Source organism: Urocitellus parryii, chromosome 15 (genome assembly GCF_045843805.1).
Source record: "Urocitellus parryii isolate mUroPar1 chromosome 15, mUroPar1.hap1, whole genome shotgun sequence".
In the NCBI taxonomy this organism is placed as follows: Eukaryota; Metazoa; Chordata; class Mammalia; order Rodentia; family Sciuridae; genus Urocitellus; species Urocitellus parryii.
The window spans coordinates 4,752,653-4,773,571 of record NC_135545.1 but is presented as its reverse complement, the minus strand read 5'-3'; the positions used below and the strand labels follow the sequence as shown (position 1 = coordinate 4,773,571).

At 38.8% G+C, this 20,919-nt stretch overlaps 1 protein-coding gene across 1 annotated transcript; it reads left to right on the top strand.

The window, feature by feature from the left end:
- The first annotated feature begins 19,698 nt into the window (after positions 1-19,698).
- Positions 19,699-20,637, top strand: LOC113178090 (vomeronasal type-1 receptor 4-like). The gene has a single exon (XM_026382552.2). It carries the CDS (start codon positions 19,699-19,701, stop codon positions 20,635-20,637), a length of 939 nt encoding a protein of 312 aa, XP_026238337.2.
- Positions 20,638-20,919: the final 282 nt, after the last annotated feature.

Here is a 20,919-nt window from a genome sequence, read left to right as displayed (position 1 = left end):
GCTTTGCACAATTCTTACACGTTTCTTCATTTGTACTCCCCAATAGTGACAATAATAGTGACACAGTCATATCTCAAAGAATGACAATCAAGACACATGTTCTTTTTTATTATAGTGTGTGCATATGTGTACCTGAGTATATGCACATGTATAACACTTAGATTTGGCTTTTTTATACATCCAACAATATTTTGGGGAAAGTAGATGTTACCAATAGAAATTTCAGACTCCATATACCAGTTGCAACAAGAGCAAAATTCTTTAGCATAAATCTGCTTTCTTTGTTTTCTTGCTATCCTGGTTTATAAAATTGAGAAAACCAGTGACATTCCTGTTTTATTTATCTACATATTATGTTTATGTCTCAGCTGTGTTTTTTGAAGGAAATATCAGTGAACAGTATCAAATATTTGTCTTTTGCAATGAAATGAGACATATGTTTCATGTAATCTTGGACATGATAGGAAGCAGAAGTCTACTGATGTTCTCTTTATTAAACAACTTATTGAATTTTTTGATTTCTGTGCTGTCATTATCACAATGCAATATTTTTTGTCATAAGATAATTATAATTTACACTTTATTTACTGTTCGACCATTTACTGTTCGCCTTGGTCATTTAAAACATTGGGTACTAATAAATTTTGTTTCACTACTTATTATTGAATTAGTTTTATGTACCTTTGGAACGTTTATATGTATGGGTTGGCATGCATTTCTAATAAAATCTCACAAACTGAATGCACCTGTGCAAGCTGCTGCTACATGGTAAAGAAAGCCATAGTCTGTATGACTCCTCTTTCCTGTATGTGTTCCCAAGAGTGACCAGTATGTGACTTTTAACTGGAGAGATCAGTTTCAATGATTTCCACTTAACAAAAATGAAATCATTCAACATCATGTGTTTCATATTTGACTTCAAAAATGCCATATACTTCAAATCTGTATTTTCCTGTGTTGTTGATGATAGAATCAAAATAAAGGATTTCAAACAATTCTAGCATTTCTCCCTTGTGGATGTGATTTATGTTTCCAATCCTAGTTCCATGTGTTCGAATTTTTGCCCCAGTGTTATATGCTGGGTGGTGAAACCTTTGAGAAGTGGGTGCAATACAAGGTGGTTGGTCATGTGGGGGTTACTAGGAGGGGATTAATGATGGATTATATTAGTTCCCATGAGAACAATGCAGCTGTCTCCACTGTCTCTTGCTCCCTGTTCTGCTCTGTGATCTCTTCTGTACGTGATTCTACCTTTGTGATTCCATCTGCTGTGAGGCCCTCACCAGGACTGAGCAGATGCTGGCACCATGCTCCTGAATCTCCAGAAATATAGTTCAATAAATTTCCTTTCTTTATAAGGTGTTTGTGTAGGCATTTGGATAGGCAGCAGAAACTGATCAGTACAACACATTGGAGCATCATGATCAGCATTGACATGTGGGACGTGTGACATGTTTTCATGATACTTTCATGTGTTTCTTCACACACATGTATATTCATGAACATATATTTATGTATAAGTATCTAGAAATGACACACATTTGTCTGATCATAGAATTACATGTACTTGTCTTTAGCATGTATTACCAGAGTTCACCAAATATTTCTATGAATTTCAACCCATTAGGTGTGCCTATATTTATTTTTATATTTTTGAATAAGAAAATGATCTTATTAATCTGAATATGAAAAAAAACAAAATCTTTTTAGAAATAAACCTGAATAAATAATGCTCTTATAAAATTTACATTTCTCACATTTAATTGAGAGAAATATTTTACATATGAGTATTCTTCTTTTTTTAATGGACTAATTTCTATGGAACTTTAAAAATAGTAAATAGAAATTGGCATATGTTCTTAGACTGTGCTACGACATAGTTAGAATCTCTGCTGATCAGAAGCAGCAGGATAAGGTCTGATTTGTTAAACATCAAGAACTACATCTCTAAAGAGACTGCTACCTCAGCACACCATTTTTATTGATGTGGCCAGTGTTGGTTGTGGGTGCCACATAATTAGTACATTTCTCCTGAAGTATCAGATACTCATGGATCAACTGAGTTTGGTTCCAAATTCTTCACACTTTCCAAAAAGAAATACACTGGTCTTCTCTCCCCAGGGAGGCAAATGTTAAATGCAGCTGTGGTAAACCTTCTAACTCACAATTAAATCTAGGCAATAAATTATTATTAGAAACATCTCTAAAGTCATTTTGGCTTGAAAAACAATAGACTTCTTCATAACTCTCCAAAGTAGCCTTCCATTTTTAAATACAACCTGATAAATAAAATATTTGGCATGTACTTTATCAATTCTTCTCTGTATGCTACACTTATCCTCAATAAGGTTTAAAACTCAGTTCTCAAAGAAATTATACACATCAAGCATTTTTGAAGAAGTTTTGTTTTCACAGAACTGAATTTTTGCTTTGCTTATATACCCATGAAGATTAATTTGAGCATGTACATACATACAAAGGATACATACATATGTGTAGGTGAGCTAGTTACACCTAGAATAAAACTAGACCCAAGGGAAAAAGTGCGAGGTGCAGTTACGTCTTCCTAGAACCCTCCTCTCTGTTGAGGATGCAGGTAGAGTGTGCTGCAGAAGCCACGAGTCTGTGGAAGCGTCCTCATATGTTAACATCCCATCCTCATATGTTAACATCCCATCTGGTCTCCCCAACACAGCTGCATTCACATCTGCTTCCCTGCAGCAATGGCCTCTACCATCTCTCAGAAATGAGATGTGCTTGTTGGCACATTCAGTGCTTTTTGCAATTCTCTGGATAACTCCTCCTCTGCACAGGTGTTCAGTCGTTTGTGTTCAGTCAAATGACCATCCAGAATTCAAAAAATACCTCCTTCTGCAGCTTGTTTGCATCTCATACTCCTTGAAGGGCACATGTACACCTTCATTTCAGTTTCTCTCCACTTCCTGAATGCTGGGACTCCATCTTCATGCACAGCTGTAAAAAGAACGCTCCACGTGTGGCCCTGTGGTTCTTTTAGCTTTGCAACATTTTGGTCCAGTGATATGTGCAGGCACACATGATCTACCAGGTCAGTGGATCATATATTATTGGTTACCTACCCCACTTTCACATGGTGTAGTGATTGTAAGAGCCTCATCCTAATGGGAATTTTTCAGCCTGCTTCCTGAAAATATTAACATCCTGCTGGCAACCTGTACTAATGTGTCTGCAAACGTCTTAACTTCTTCTTTGGTTTAGAAAATAAAATGTCTGGAAGGCATTGGGAATCCCTGCTGTGTGGAGGGTGGAGCAGCGTGCTAATTGCTGTTTTTTTTTTTTTTTAACTATGAGACCTTTCTTAACTGGATTCCTCTCTATCCAGGTTCTGGAATACAACCCTCCCAAAGCTTCACAGAAGTGTGTTGATTGTATATATATGCAAAATTGTCAAATACTTAATTGCTCATTTCATACAGCTTTTTAGGGAGAGGCAAGGATAGTTCAGCTGGTTGCTTGTGGAATTAGCCTGCAAATGGTGCAGGTGAGTAGGGTGGGTTGACCTCATCCTTGTGAACAGAATCCTGTAATTCACTTTGGTGTTGGCTTTCTTATTTATTTATTTGTTTGTTTTTGCTGTGCTGGAGGTTGAGCATAAGGCATTCTGCATGTGAAGCAAGTTTTCTACCATATTTAGTTACATCCCAGTCTTTTTTATAAAACACTGTGTTTGCAGCATGGTCTCTTTAAGTTGCTCTGGATGGCTTCAAACTTGCAATCCTCCTGCCCCAGACTCCTGAGTAGCTGAGATTACAGGTAATTATCTTCCTTGTCTGAACGCCTAATCACATCAGTCTTTACTAAATGTTTCTTGGAGCAAATAAAATAAACTTGTTCCTAATGACTGCATTTGTTGAATCACTGTTTTACTAAACTATTCGCTCATGGAAACAGGTTCCAGCATGAACACAGTGAAGAAATGGGTCTTGACATTGTTCCACATTGATTGACTTTCCTGTGTGTGCTCATGTCTCAAGGGTGAGGGCATGTGCTGTTTTTGCTGCATTCTGTTCTCTCCTGGATGTTTAGGCTAATTGAGAGCCTTCAGTGACAGGGGTTGTGTCAAATTTTGGAACAGAATCCAGGTTTGGTTACTGGAGAGAGAAACAAGACTGAAACCAAAGAATATTAAGAAGTTTGAAGATCCATGAAAAAAGATGTGCCCCAAAGTGTCCAGATCCTCAAGCTACATCAAGAGACGTCTAGAGGAGATATGAAACCATCCAAAGTAAATGACTCTTATCGGAACAGGGTCAGTCAGCCTTCACCATGAATGCTGGTTGCCCTCATTCTGGGTTACACATGTATTTAAGTGAAACTTGCCCATGAGCCCATGTTAGGGCACTGTAGACTTGTTCCACTACAACAAACAGGCCACTCTTTGGAGAGTTCCCTGCCTTATCCCCAGGATGTGCTTGTGGACCTGTGAACCCTCCTGGGTGCTGTGTGTCCAAGTACAAGTCACAAGGAGAGAAGGTGTTTGGGTTCCTGTGCCATGAAGCTGTAGGTTTCAAAGATACAGAAGAATGTAGCCCATCCCAGGTGGAGAGATGACCCCAGGAGACTGAAGTCAGGAGATCCTGAAGGCCGGATGAGGAACTGGGAATCTTCCAGAGGAAAGAGTCTCTGAATCTCACACAGGGATAGGAGACAACATGACAAATCCTCAGAAGCTCAGTTCCCTGAAGAGAGAAGAGTTTGTCTCATGGTTTTGGAAGATCATGAGTATGGCACCAACATCGTCTCAGTTCTTGTGAGTCTCCTGGGTTATGTCACAAGATGCTGGATGATATTAGGGAAAGAATATTGTGAGAGGAAGAGGTGACATGGTGAGGTGTATTCTAAATGTCTATTAGGTCAATTGGGTTTAAAGTATTATTTACATTGGTAATATCTTTGTTGATTTTATCTTTGAATGACCTATCTATTGGTGATACAAATGTGTTAACATCACTAGGTATTATTTTATTGCAGTATATCTGGGATTTAATGTCAAGAATTATTTCTTTTAACGTGTCCTGACATTTGGGGTATGTATATTTAGTATAATTATTTCTTCTGGTTGAATTGTTCCCTTTACCAGAATGTACTGTCCTTCTGTGGTTAAGTTTTGCTTGAAATCTTCTTTGTTTACATGTGAGAATAGCTAGCTCCTCCTGATTGTTTTCAGATTCCATTTGTGTGATATGTAAATGTCCTTTGACACACTTCAGCCTGTGGGCATCTTTGCCTCTGTGATCAGTCTCTTGCAAACAGCATCCAGTTGGATTTTGTATTTTGATTTATTCTGCTAATCTATGTCTTTTAATTGGGGAGTAGAGGCCATTTATTTGCAGAGTTAGTGTGAATATAAGTTTGCACATTCCTGACATTTTTGTTTATTTTCCATATTTTATTTGGTTTTGATTTTCATTTAGTTGTTTACTCTTATAGTGGGCCTCATCCACTTGGGACCTTTTTTGTTTGTTCTAGGATTTCTCCGTATGCATCATATCTTTGAATATTCTTCATAGTTCTTGCTTTGTGGTCATGACTTATTTTAGTATATCTGCATCATGAAAAGTTTTAATTGCTCCACTAATTTTGAAACAAAATTTTTTTGGATATAGCAATTTTGCTGGAAATTATTCTTTTTTTGAGCTTAGAATATGTCATTCTAGTCTTTCCTTGATACTGGTGTCTGAGTTGAGAAGTCAAAGATGAATCTTATTGATTTGCCACTAAATGTGACCTGATGTGTTTTTCTTGCAGATTTTAATATTGTGTATTTGTGAATTAATTTTCAGTGTAGATTATGATGTGTCTTGCAGTGTCTCTTTTGGCATTGTGTCTTTGTGGTCATTTATCATTTCCTGTATGTTGATTCCTATCTAATTTCTTTTGAGAACTGTTTTATGTCTCTATGTCATTGTGTGAAGATTGTTGTTGATATTTTGGTGGGTATACATTATGTTTTTAAAGTAGTTTTGATTTTATGTTCAGTTCTATTCCTATCCAAAACATGGGTGGTCTTTCCATCTTCTATATTCTACTTCAATTATTTTTCTTCATTGTTTCTTATTTTAATTTTAGAGGTCTTACACATATTTGGTTAGGTTTATCCCTAGGTATTATGATTTTTGTGTTATTGTGAATGGATTCACTTTCCTAATTTCATTTTCAGTAGATTCATTGTTTTTTAATCTTTTATTGATTTTATTTTTAAAAATAAACAACAGCAGTGGAATGCATTACAATTCTTATTACACATATAGAGCACAATTTTTCATATCTCTGTATGTAAAGTATGTTCATGACAATTCATGCCTTTATAAGTGTACATTTTCTTTTTTGCATTACAATTCTTAATACACATATATAACATGGGTTTTTATATCTATGTTTGTATATAAAGTGTGTTGACACCCAATTCAAGTCTTTATACATGTACTTTGTATAATGATGTCCATCACATTACACCATCCTTGCTAATCCCCTGCCCCCTGCCTTTCCCTCCCATACCTCTTCCTTATCTAGAATTCATTTAATCGTCCCATGCTCTCCTTCCCTACCACACTATGAGTCAGCATCTTATATGAGATAAAACATTCAGCATTTTTTGTGTGTGTTTGGCTAACTTCACTTAGAATTATCTTCTCCAACTGAATTTCATTTACCTGCAAATGCCACAATTTGCCATTGTGTGTGTATGTGTGTGTGTGTGTGTGTGTGTGTGTGTGTGTGTGTATATATATATATATATATATATATATATATATATATATATCTCACATTTTTTCCATTCATCCACTGAAGGGCATCTAGGTTGGTTCCACAGTTTAGATATTGTGAATTTTGCTGCTATAAATATTGATGTGGCTGTGTTCCTGTAGTATGTTGTTTTTAAGTCCTTTGGGGATAGTCAAAGGAGAGGAATAGCTGGGTAAAATGGTGGTTCCATTCCCAGATTTCCAAGGAGTCTCCATACTGCTTTCCATATTGGCTGCACCAATTTGCAGTCCCACCAGCAATGTACAAGTGTTCCTTTTTCTCCACATCCTGCCAACACTTATTGTTGTTTGTCTTCATCATAGCTGCCATTCTGACTGAAGTGAGATGATATCTTAAAGTAGTTTTGATTTGCATTTCTCTTATTGCTAGAGATGATGAGCATTTTTTCATATATTTGTTGACTGATTGTATATCTTCTTCTGAGAAGTGTATGTTCAGGTCCTTGGCCCATTTGTTGATTGGGTTATTTGGTTCTTCTGTGCTTAGCTTTTTGAGTTCTTTGTATACCCTAGAGATTAGTGGGTAAAGATTTGCTCCCAGGATGTAGGCTCTCTGTTCACTTTATAGATTGTTTCTTTTGCTGAGAAGAAACTTTTTAGTTTGATTCTATCCCATTTATTGATTCTTGGTTTTAATTCTTACACTATAGAAGTCTTATTAAGGAAGTTGGGGCCTAATTCCACATGATGAAGATGAGGGCCTACTTTATCTTCTATTAGATACAGAGTCTCTGGTTTAGTTCCTAGGTGCTTGATCCATTTTGAGTTAAGTTTTGTGCATGAGATAAGGGTTTAATTTCATTCTGTTGCATATGGATTTCCAGTTTTCCCAGTGCCATTTGTTGAAGAGGCTATCTTTCTCCAGTGCATGTTCTTGGCACCTTTGTCTAACATAAGATAATTGTAATTTTGTGGGTTAATCTCTGTGTCCTCTATTTTGTACCATTGGTCTACCAGCTTGTTTGGTGCCAATACCATGCTTTTTTTGTACTATTACTCTGTAATATAGTTTAAGGTCTGCTTCACTCTTCGTGCTAAGGATAGCTTTACCTATTCTGGGTCTCTTAATTTTCCAGATGAATTTCATGACTGCTTTTTCTATTTATATGAGAAATGTCATTGGGATTTTGGTTGGAATTGCATTAAATCTGTACAGTGCTTTTGGTAGTATGGTCATTTGAAAATATTAATTCTGCTTATCCAAGAGCAAGGTAGATCTTTTCATGTTCTAAGGTCTTCTTTGATTTCTCTCTTTAGGGTTCTGTAGTTTTCATTGTATAGACCTTTCACCTTTTTCTTTACATTGATTCCCAAGTATCTTATACATTTCTGAGAAATTTCCCTGTACTTTATTTTCATTTAGTGCTTTTCTGCAGTAAGAGCACATTGAGGTCCACAGATTTGATTCTTGGGCAATTTATGGTAGCCAACTGCCGCAGTCTGGCTGGGCACAATTCAGGAGCCACTTGTCAAAAGAAACAAACTTTATTTTTAGAACCACATACAGGCCAAACAAAACAGCTCCTCAGGAAAACCCCTCAGAGCCCAATTGCCACCACCAACTTCCCACAAGCCTCTCTCACAACCACCAGCCTCCACCTCCCACAATCCTCCTGCTCTTGAGGCCGATTGGCTGGGTCGCATGGATGGAGCCAAAAAAGTCTCCCAATGAGCAGCTCCGTGGTCTGAAAGGGCAGGGAAACGGCCCAATGAGCATCACTGCAGAGGAGCCAATCAGCTAGATGTTGCTGGGGCCATTGTGAGCCAATCATCAGCTGGCAGTCTGAAAGGGCGGGGAAACAGCTCAATGAGCATCTCCAATGAGCATCACCGCAGAGGAGCCAAATCAGCTAGATGTTGCTCGGGCCGCTGTGAGCCAATCATCAGCCGGCAGCTGGAAGTTTGCTGGGGCCCCTTAGGCTGTGGCTCTCAACATCTCCCCCTCTCTGTTTAAACAACAAGCATGTGGCTTAGGGACTGTGCCTGCCTTAGGTTGTCCAATACTACATATGGTCCTTACCCGTTATCGGATGAGCTGACCTCAAGGCGTCAGCCTCCTGTCTTAGGTTGGTACCATTGCAATTGGATCTTACCCGTCACTGACTACCGGTCCAGTATACAGCCACACCTGTGGAGAGGTCTTTGTACCAGAGGGGGGGTGAGGTTCTATGCCTCACCTCTGTTGGCCCCCAAATTTTAGCTGAACAATCATGATAAGCAGAAGGGAGGAAGATACACCAAGCCAATTGACGGCTCCTTTTGGAAAAATTGTACCACCGATGACATCATCTGTAAAAATACCCCAACACTACCACAAGTCGCTACACCAACAGATAGTTCACAATGCATACAAGTGAGTTCACAATGCATACAAGTGATACACAGTCCAGGCAAATTCTGCAAGCAGTTCAGTGACGGCTATTCCAGAAGCTGTAGACTGGTTTTATCTTTGTCTTCACCAGCACTGGGATGAAGATAGGAATTCTGGCAATAATGGCTAAAGAAAAAATTATGTAACATTCCAGAAGGCACTAAAAGAAAACAATTTTCTTAACAATTTACATTATCTTGAAGAGAATTATTAAATATAATGAAAAGGAAAGGTGAAAGTAAACAAACAGATCTGTTAAACTCCTTTTTTGTTCATATATTAAAACAATCCTCAACAGCTATTTACCCAATTTAAATTAAACCAATTAAATCATGTGAAAAAAAATTTGGATCCATTTTTTCATGAGCTCTCATCATATATGTTATATGGACATAAGTACATTCAAACATATAACACAAAACACAAGTTTGCACACATAATACATACAACACATAACATAATAGTAAAGGCCTTATAACTTTTTAAAGGTGAAATCTCCATTGCAATGTTTAAAAACACTATAGTCAAAAAAATAGAACTGATCAGTAAAACATTAACCTAGGTCTGTATGACCTCAAAAAACAAAATAGAACTTCATGATATGGCAAAGGGCAATAATAAAATAGATATTGAAAAAAGCATCCTGGTTCAGCCAGATGTAAGGATAGCCAAACTGGAGTTTTGGATATCAGTTGTTATGGATTTGAGCCAAATCATCTTCTTTTTGGTCTGTAGAAATCACTTTAGTTAATCTTTCTGGAATCCAAATCGGCTGCTGTTCTCCCTGTGGAAACACATAAACAGACCCCCGACTCCAGAAAATCACTGGGTCAGGACCTTAGTTAATCTCTCTGGAATCCAAATCGGCTGCTGTTCTCCCTATGGAAACACACAAACAGACCCCTGACTCCAGACAATTACTGGGTCAGGACCTTTCCATTGTCCTGTTAGAATATCCTTCCAAAGTACCTTGGGCTTATGTACATTTTTTGGACACATATGCCTTTCTGCAGCACTAAGCCCTCATGAATCCAAATTTAAAAAGTTTAGAGTAAAAAGGGTTATTTTAAGTTTATCTTTGGGGAATATATACCCCTTCCCAATTCCTTCTTTTTGCTTTAATAAGTACATTTTAATAGTTTGATGAGCTCTTTCAACTATGCCTTGTCCCTGTGGATTGTATGGGATTTCTGTTATATGAGTAATGCCAAATGTTGAGCAAAATTGTTTAAAAGAGGTAGAAGTATAACCAGGGGCATTATCTGTTTTTAACTGTTTTGGAACACCCACAGTGGCAAAATTTTGTAAGAAATGAGCTATAACCTCTTTAGATTTTTCTCCAGCATGAAGGGAGCCCATCAAAAATCCAGAAGAAGTATCAACTGTAACATGCAAATATTTTAATTTTCCAAATTCTGGCAAGTGTGTGACGTCCATCTGCCAAATATGGTTAGGTATCAATACTCTAGGATTGACTCCAAGATTAACTTGTGGTAAAAAGGTCACACAATTTTGACATTGTTTTATTATTTGTCTAGCTTGTTCCTTAGTTATTTTAAAATGCTTTTGTAAAGTATGAACATTGACACAGAACTTTTTATGAAAATTTGTAGCTTCTTCTAGTGTAGAGAAAATATGTATGTCATGGGTCGTTTTATCTGCTAAATCATTGCCCGAACTAAGGGCTGCAGGCAATCCTGTGTGTGCCCTGATATGTCCTATAAAGAATGGATCTTTTCTGTCCCAGATTAGACTTTGTATAGTGGAAAGCAAAGAGAAAACAGTAGAGGAAGGGGAAATCCTACCAGCATCTTCAAGGGATACTATAGCATTAACTATATACTGACTATCGGAAAATAAATTAAATACAAAATCTTTAAACATCACAAAAGCTTGTAATACTGCATTAAGCTCTACCTTTTGACCTGATTGTTTGGGTACTAAAAATGTAAAAGTTGGATCAGGTGTAACTATTGCTGCTGTACCATTATTTGACTCATCAGTGAATATATTTGGAGGATTTATGATAGGTGTTTTTCTTGTCATTTTTGGAAAAAAATTCAGGATGCGATGACCAAAAAGACAATAAAGGATTAGATGGTAAGTGGTTATCAAATGAAACATTAGATTTGCACATGATTATTGCCCAAGTATTTAACTCATTAGCTAACTCATCAATTTGGTTCATAGTATATGGAGTAATAATTTTATTGGGAGAAATTGCAAACACTCCCTTTGCTGCTTTTATTCCTTTGAATATTAATGGTCCTACAGCCTCAGGATACCTAGTAAGAACAGTGTTAGGAGAATAAGATAAATGTATCCATAATAATGGGCCTTCTTGCCAAAATACTCCTGAAGGAATATTTTTTGTTGGCAGTACAATAAATAATAAAGGCAAACTTATATCAATTCTATCCAAATGCATATTTTCCATATATGTTTCAATGATTTTTAATGCCTTTCTTGCTTCAGGCGTTAACATTCGGTGTGAATTTGGATCTGATGGACCTTTTAGGATAGCAAATAAAGGTCCCAACTCTCCTGTTGGTATACCTAGATAAGGCCTTATCCAATTTATGTCTCCTAATAACTTTTGAAAGTCGTTAAGTGATTTGAGTTGATCTACTCATATTTGAATTTTTGGTGGACGGATCATGGTTGAGGATAATAGAACTCCTAAATAATTAATTGGAAAATTTAATTGTACTTTATCTATTGCTATCTCTAGATTATAATTTTTCAATAAGTTTGTAAGTGTGGCATATCATTCTAGCAATGTGTTTTTATCTTTGTGTGCTAATAATACATCATCCATATAGTGAAATAATTGTAGTTCAGGATTTTGATTTCTAAGTGGCTGGATTACTTTGTTAACATAAATTTGACACATAGTTGGACTGTTAGCCATCCCCTGAGGGAGTACTTTCCATTCATATCTCTGATCAGGACCTTCATGATTCAGTGCAGGGATAGTAAATGCAAAACGTGGACTATCCACAGGATGAATTGGAATAAAAAAAAAAACAACAATCTTTAATATCTATAACTAAAACATACCAAGTTTTTGGCAAAGCAGACAATTGAGGAATCCCAGATTGAGCAGGTCCCATAATAACCATCTCATTATTAATGGCTCTTAAATCTTGCAATAATCTCCATTTACCAGATTTCTTTTTGATGACAAAAATGGGAGTATTATGGGGAGATACAGAAGGTTTTATATGTCCTTCCGCTAATTGTTGTTTGACCAGATCATGGGCTACTTGTATCTTTTCTTTAGTCAGGGGCCACTGAGGAACCCATACTGGTCTTTCTGATTTCTAAGTAATTTTTATTGTCTCAGTGGCCCTTTTTGAAAATCCAACCCATGTCTGTCTGTTCCTTGATCTATTTGTATTGGTGCTGCTATACCTTGTTCTTGTTTTTCTAATCTTTTTCCTTTCCTAAAACCTTGTCTAGTCATAATAGTGGGTGCATTTTGATTGATGTTATTTGTTAATGTCAAACCTAATTAATCTAGGACATCTCGTCCCCATAAATTTACAGGAAGATGATCCAATACATATGGCTGTATAGTTCCCTCACATCCTTCAGGATCCTTCCAATGTAATACCATTGCACTTCTATGGGGATTAGTCACCACTCCTAGGCCTCAAAATGTTTGAGTGGCTTGTTGTAATGGCCAATGTTTGGCCATTCTTGATGAGAGATGATGCTAAGTTCTGCACCTGTATCCAGTAGCCCATTAAATTCATGTCCTTGAATATTTAGTTTTAGCATGGGGAGAGAATCTAAATTTAATGAAAGCATAGCCCAATCTACACCTGTGGAGCCTAATCCTTGGACCCTGTTTCTACAGCACGACTGGAAAATTTATCATGTAGACTGGGTATTATTAGTAACTTTGCTATTCTATCTCCTGGTGACATTACTGATATACCCTTTGGAGAACTGGCTATAATTTTTATTTCACCTTCATAATCAGGATCAATTACCCCAGGACTTAACATAAGTCCTTTTAGAGTAGAAAAGCTGCGTCCCAATAATAAGCCGACTGTTCCTTTGGGAAGAGGTCCTTTTACCCCTGTGGGAATGATTCGAACTCCCATCTCTGAAATTAGTACTGATCTGGCGGAGGCGCAGATGTCCAACCCTGTGCTTCCTCTGGTTTGTCTGATGAGGGATCTGATGGACAATGTGTCCTGGGCACTACCCTGATGGGGTTGCTGGGTTCCTCCAGTGCTCCATATATTTGTGGTTTTGGGCCCCGGAGCATTGGGCCCCCCTGTCCATTTTTTGGCAATGGAGCCCAATGCCTTTCTCCATGATATCGTGGATAAACACCTGGTCCTTGTTCATTTTTTGATAATGGAGTACCCTCTATAGTGGTTTGAAAATGGCATTCATTAGCCCAATGTCTCCCTCTACGGCATTGTGGGCAAATACCCAGTATTCTACTCCTTTGATACCTAGTTTTGTTAAACCCTCCTCCTATGGGGCAATTCTTTTTAAAATGTCCTGTTCGTTCACAATTGTAGCATGTTCTTGGCCTGGCATCTAAAGCCTGTTTTACTGCAGCTGCCACGACTTGCTCTTGTTCATTAATGTCTCTACATAATTTAATATATGTGTTTAAATCTTCATGTTTCCATGGCCTAATGTTATCTCTGCACCAATGATTCGCTTGGTCATAAGCCAGTTATTTTATTAATGGCATTGCTTGTTCTGTATTCCTAAAAACTCTGGTAGCTGTTTGAATAAGCCTATCTACAAATTCAGCGTAAGATTCATTAGCTCCTTGTATTACTGTAGATAATTGACCTTGTAAACCTCCATGTCCTTGTAAAGTCTTTTATGCCCTAACCGCCTCTACAGCAATTTGTGGGTATACGCCAGGATCATATGCAATTTGTTGCTACTGATCCTCATAAGGTCCCTTTCCTAACAACATATCTAGATTTCTCTGAGGATAACCAGCTGCTGCATTTCACCTAGCTGTCTCCTTTCAAAATTCCTCATTGGCAACCTTCCATAACAGGTACTGACCTCGATATAGCACAGCTTTACACATATTAGCCCAATCTGCTGGCGTCATGATCAAGTTGTTAATGGATTCGACCAAGCTTACAGTGAAGGGTGCTTGAGGACCATAGGTTGTTACAGCCTCTTTTAGCTGCTTCACTATTTTGAAATTTAAAGCATGGTGAATTCGCTTCCTTCCTACCTCAAATACAGGGCATGTTAATACTTGAGATCCTGTCTCAGGATCCCAACTATGAACTGTGGGGGGTTGGGGGCCTCCCAGCATATGGAGGTGGCCTTGTTAGTTGGACATTTACGTCCTCTGGTGATAGAAAGTTGTTAGTAGCAGTCTCCTTTTGTAACTTTTTTCCTGATGGCTTTTTCTGCTCTAAACTTCCTTCCTCTGTCTGACTAGCTCAAAAGACCTTCTCTTTTACTTGAATCTTTTCCTCTTTCTGACTAACTTGAGAGACCTTCTCTTTTACTTGAATCAGTATGTCTTCTCCTTCCTCTACCTTTGTCTGAGCTGAAGGCTTTGGACTAAGCAAACAAGATATCAATGTCCACAATGGCAATGTGCCAACTGGCAGAGTCCCTGGGCTTTTCTTTTCTACTCTTTTTAAATCTTCACCATGATGGTTCCATTGTGATATATTTAACAACTCTTCCTTAAAAAGCCATGGGCTACATTTTTGTATTGTATCAATGTATGCCCTGACTGTTCTTGATTTTACTGAGATGCCTCCTTCCTCTAACAATTTACTTAACACTCTTTCAGTTTGTTTTCTACTAATTTCTGATCCCATATTTCTACTATAATACAACCCAACAAGATAACGCCTAACAAAACCTCAACAGAGTGAAACAAAATTGGAACAACACAAAATCATTATAATAGCCTCCTGAAATGTCCATCTGTCCTTTCTCCCTATCTGTTCCTCAGATGTGAGTGGTTTTTCTTCCACCTTACACATCTCCAGGGACAGGCAACTTAAAACAAAAGAGGAATCTTAAAATGGCTACCCATCCTCTTGCCCTGCCCTCAGGGGCGAGCAGTTTACCTTATCACTTACCCTCAGTCGTTCCCCGTGTGGCCCACCAAATGCCATCTCCAATGAGCATCACCGCTGAGGAGCCAAATCAGCTAGATGTTGCTGGGGCCGCTGTGAGCCAATCATCAGCCGGCAGCTGGAAGTTTGCTGGCAGCTGTAAGTTTGCTGGGGCCCCTTCAGCTGTGGCTCTCAACAGCCAACTCTTTAGTCATTCTCAATAGAGGAATGCTCCACACAGTGACATGCATGAAGATCTTATCCATTATTTTTCATGGAGTTTTGAAGGGGCCATTGCCACCTGAAGACATCCAAAGATGAGCTACTTAACCACAACTGCAGGAAGCACTTGGGTCTTTGGTATAGTAGCAGTTCACATAAATGGCAGAGTTCTAGAAGAATCAGCTGATCATAAACAGCAGCTAGCAGAACAGAAGTGAGATATCCAGCATATCTGTGTAATCCATAGGGTCAACTCCAACTTTCAAACCTGCAGGAGAGAGTAGAACACTTGGAGATCCTGGAGTGGGTGGAATCCCTGAAACCAGCCACAGTGACCTGCGGGGCAGGATGATTTGGACCTCTGGGCTGCATGCTAGGATTTGGATCAATCAGCCCTTGGTGAAGTGTGTCATTCTGTCCTCTATTGTCAATGGGCTAAAAATATCCAGGAACATGCTGGTCCCAGGGTCTGGCCAAACTAGAGACTGGCCAGATGAACTGGCCCTACTGTGAGAACTACATGGCCACATGCATCCTGGTATGTAGACTATGGTCCTGATGGCCTAAGAGAAAGAGCCTATGGGTGATGACATGCTGCAGGGGCCAGGCTTGTCATGTTGCATGATGTAGAGGAGATCCAGGAGAGTGGGACCAGCTACCAGGAAGGGAAAAACATTGGAAAAGCCCCATCCCTTAGACAGCTGGGCCTTAAGTTCCCCCATTATTCTTAAAGTCTTGGCTGAGCCTGAGCCACACTTCTCCCTGCTGTTCTAGCCCTGAAGGGCCCCAAAACCCTTAGCTCAGCTTTTCAAGGAAGAAACCCAGATTCTTTCTTTTTGCAATATTTCTTCCCCTAGAATGTCTGTAATTCTCATCTGTATGGGACAGTTACCACTTTTATGGTTTCCTGCAAAGGCTCCCTGATTCCAGGTGTTTTCATAGGACACAAATAGAGTATTTTCCCCTAGAGGATCAGCATTAAATGAGGACTCTCTTATCTTCCCTCTCCTCCTAAATCATGGAACCAGAGCAGGAGCTCTACCATCTTGTTTCCCAGTCCACCCTTTCCTCATGACCTTATTTTTTTAACCACTTCAGTCTCACTCCCACTTAGTGTTACTGCACAAAACCCACGTGTGCTCATGCCACAGGTTTTCACCTGGATGGTCAGTCTCACAGAATTTTCATCAATCTCACAGAATTTGTTAAGGTATCTAAGTTTAAGTATTATCCTTTCAGGGTTGGAGGGATTACAATAATTGAAAGAGCTACTGTGATGTGGTCATCCCTTGGGCTACTGAATTAATATTAGTAAATATTAAGACTAATATACGTAGTTTATAATTAATTAGAAATCAATATTACTAAATTAATTAATAATGTAAATATTATATTTGATATTTACACAAATGTTGGCTCAGACAAGTCAGAAAATCTTGATGTCATTGTTGAAGGGGACTTTTATTATATTCTATTTGTTTGATGAATATTGCTCCCCACTGTCAGTAGTGGAGGTCAATATTGGCAGGGCATGTTTATTCACAAGTTATGATATAAATTAACGTTATATTATGTAAATGAGTCCCCACTGTCAGTAGTGAAGGTCAATATTGGCAGGGCATGTTTATTCACAAGTTATGATATAAATTAACATTATATTATGTAAAAAAGTCCAATGAATTCACTCATATTTGTGAGATGAATTTGGTGACTTCCAAGGTGATACTAGCATCCATTATCTCTTTTCCTTGTACCTGTGTTAATATCTTCCTATGTGTTTTCCTTCTTTCCATTTCTCTGCTCATACCTTTAATCTGATGCTGTTCATTGAAATGAAGAACAGGAAGCAACTAGCTTTGGGTAGAAATCTTACCAGGGAAGGAAGAAATAATATAAGACATGCAAAGCTCACTGCCAGTCCTTCATATGACAGACTTCAGCACTTCCCAACCCCTCCAAGTGACACCTTGTTGGTCTCCCAGGATCATGAATAAGCAAGAGTCTCTCCAAACACTAGAATATCCTCTGAGACATGTTATGAAGAAAGTTTAAAATTGTGTTTCATAAGTGACACCTGGGGAGAAAGTTTCCAGCAGTGTCCTCAGCTCCCCCAGCCTGCACAGCCATTGTTGCTGCTGGCACAGGGGTAATTGCAGGTCCCCTGGGAGGTGAGGTCACAGAGCCACAGACCCATATCTCAGGAGCTGGCCGCCTCCCTGCTGCACACATGTTGGTCAGAGAGGCCTCTGCACTGAGGTCACCAGCCTGGCAGAGAGGAAGAGCCTGGAGAGTGTCTCAGGGTGACTCTGAGAGCAGCATCTGTGAGAAGAGACCCATCAAGAGTCTGGGTAAGTGATCACAGCCAATCACACTCAATTGAGCCCTGCAGAAGCCACAGCCACACAAGTATTAAAATGGTTGATGAAGAATGGCTCTAGGTAACAAAGATAAATGAGTCCTAGCCTAAATGCCAAACCACCATGGATCCTAATTTAACTAAGTATGATTCTTACTGACAGTTATTGCTGTAGTTTATTGCAAAGGAAAATTAAATGTGATTTTCAAGGTGCACAATGAGGTTGTTTTAAAGTCACCCAACTTCTCAGTTTCCCTTACAGGAAGTCTACACTAAATCTTCACGATTTCTAGGTCCAGACTCATAATATCTCCCTGCCTGTGTGTGGAGTAGGAGGAGCTGACAGGAATCTTCTTAGGCCTGTGCAGAGAGAGAGCTGATGGTGACTGCTTGGGCAGAACATTTTCTCTGACTCTCAGCATGGTGCAGTCAACAGAGAGAGCAAATGTACCAATCCTGAAAGCCTAAGAATTCAAGGATAGTGAGGCCATTTCTCTATATTGTGAAAAGGAACATGTATAAAAATAGTGGACAAGGTTATTACAGAATTCTATCACCACCTGTAAGAGCTTTGTACTTTTAGCATGTCAGATAATCTGATTGTAGTGAATGCACCATGTGGCTTAGAAATGTGATAGTGGAGCAGGGTATGAATGCAGGGGACATAGGAAAGCTCTTCACCATCTGTTCAGTAACATGTGAACCTAAATATTTCTACCTAAAAATTTTGTTAAATGTATGCATTCCAATGAATACTGAAATTCCAGTATTTCAAGTTTTATTTTTTTTTATTTTTTTTATTGGTCGTTCATAACATTACATAGTTCTTAATACATCATATTACATGGTTTGATTCAAGTGGATTATGAACTCCCGCTTTTACCCCGTATACAAATTGCTGTAATCACATCAGTTACCCTTCAAGTTTTAAATACTCACACATACCAATTTTCATGGAGGGCTCCTCTTGTAATATCTTTCACTAATATTTTTATTTGAAATATTTTTTCTTATGTATTAATTAACTGAATTCTGTATCTTCTGGAAAAGTGAATATTTTGTTTCTGCACTATACTCTTTAATCATGTGTTATTTCTTGGTATCCCAAGACTTAGAACTTCACCTGGGAATGTGGCAAAATTCCTGAGATAGGGCCCTTGAGCTTGTGTTCCTACCAATCAACCATATGAGCCATGGGGTAGCTGTCCTGATGTGGAGTCAGTCCTGCCTCCCTGCATGGGACTAACCATGGCACAGGTGCCTGCAGGGCTGTGGTTCCCTCAGTGCATCTGCTATCATTAAAGCCAATATCTAAATGTTCCTTCATAAGTGATCTTGCACATATAATTAATATTTCAGAGTAAATGGGAACATTTTACAATGAATAGTTTAAGAATGCCACTAGTTTTGAAGACAATAGGAATAAAATGTAAGAAAATATGAGCTGGATTGATAGTAGAACCTGCTCACGACCTTTAGGGAAGCTTGATGGTTCTTGCTGTGCTCTCTGTAAACAGTCAGCCAGGTTCAAGACCCCTCTGTACACATGATCAGAGTGAGATTCTGGACAGAGACTTAACATCTCTGTGCACAAGTTCTCCTGGTCATCAGGAAACTCATCTCAACACCTGCCTCATGTCATGAAGATGAATCACCATGTGCTGGCTTCACAACAGGGATTTATACACACTTCCTGCCTTGAGTAGTCATACGAACCTCATTAAAACCTGCTAGTGAAAATAAAATCTTAGGTAAGTTTTCACAGTGTTAACTCTGAAGTGTGGGCAATACTGGATTTTGGTTGAAATGTGTAGCCCTGGCCTGTTCTTCTGCAGGACCCTCTGGATGGGGTAGCAAGAAACTGGCAGGATGGCAGCCAGTGATGTGGCTTTAGGAATTATTTTCTTGTCACAGACTGCGGTTGGAGCTCTGGGTAATTCCTCTCTTCTCCTCCATTACCTGGTCCTTTACTTCACTGGATACAGGGTAAGACACACAGACTTGATTCTTCAGCACTTGATTGTGGCCAACTTGTTAGCTCTCCTGTGTAGAGGAGTTCCCCAGACAGTGGCAGCTTTTGGAGTGAAAGATTTCCTCAGTGATTTTGGATGCAAGCTGCTTTTCTATCTTCACAGGGTGGGCAGGGGTGTGTCTATTGGCAGCACCTCCCTCCTGAGTGTCTTCCAGGCTATCAAAATTAGTCCTGAGAATTCCAGCTGTTCAGAGTTTAAAGTGAAAGCTCCTAAGTACATTGGCTTCTCCATATATCTGAGCTGGATTCTGTACTTGCTTATAAATATTATTATTATCTTATCTATGACTGGAAAAAATAGCAACAATAATTCCACAAACCTGAGAGATCTTGGATACTGTTTTTCTGTTGATTCTGAGATAATCTTACAATCTCTGTATGCAACATTGGTAACAGTTCCAGATTTCCTGTGTGTGGGGCTCATGCTCTGGGCCAGCAGCTTCATGGTGCTCATCCTGCACATGCACCAGCAGAGAATGCAGCATGTTCATAAATGCAGCTCCCTCAGGTCCTCCCCTGAATCCAGAGCCACTAAAACCATCCTCCTACTGGTGAGCACCTTTGTATTTTTTTACACACTTTCCTGCCTCTTTCAGATTTGTGTTACTGTTATTTATAATCCCCACTGGCTCCTGGTAAAGGTTGGTGCAATGGTTGCTGTGTGTTTCCCAGCTCTCTGCCCCTTTCTGCTCATAAGAAGAGACTCTAGTGCATCCAGCCACAATATCTATTGGATAAGGAATAGGAAAAACCTTGATGTCAGGAGGAATATGTAAATTGTAGGCATTTGTACAATTCGTACAGGTTTCTCCATTGTCACCCCCAAATTGAAAGAAGAGTGATACAGTCACATCTCATGAGAAAGAGAATCAACACACACACACACACACATATTCTTTACTATAGTGTGAGCAAGTGTGTGTGTATGTGTAACTGAGTATGTGAACATGCATATCACTAATATTTGGCTTCTTCACCATTAAGCAATATTTCTGAAAAATTAGATATAAAATACAAATTTCACATTAAATATACCAGTTACAGTAAGAGCAAATTTT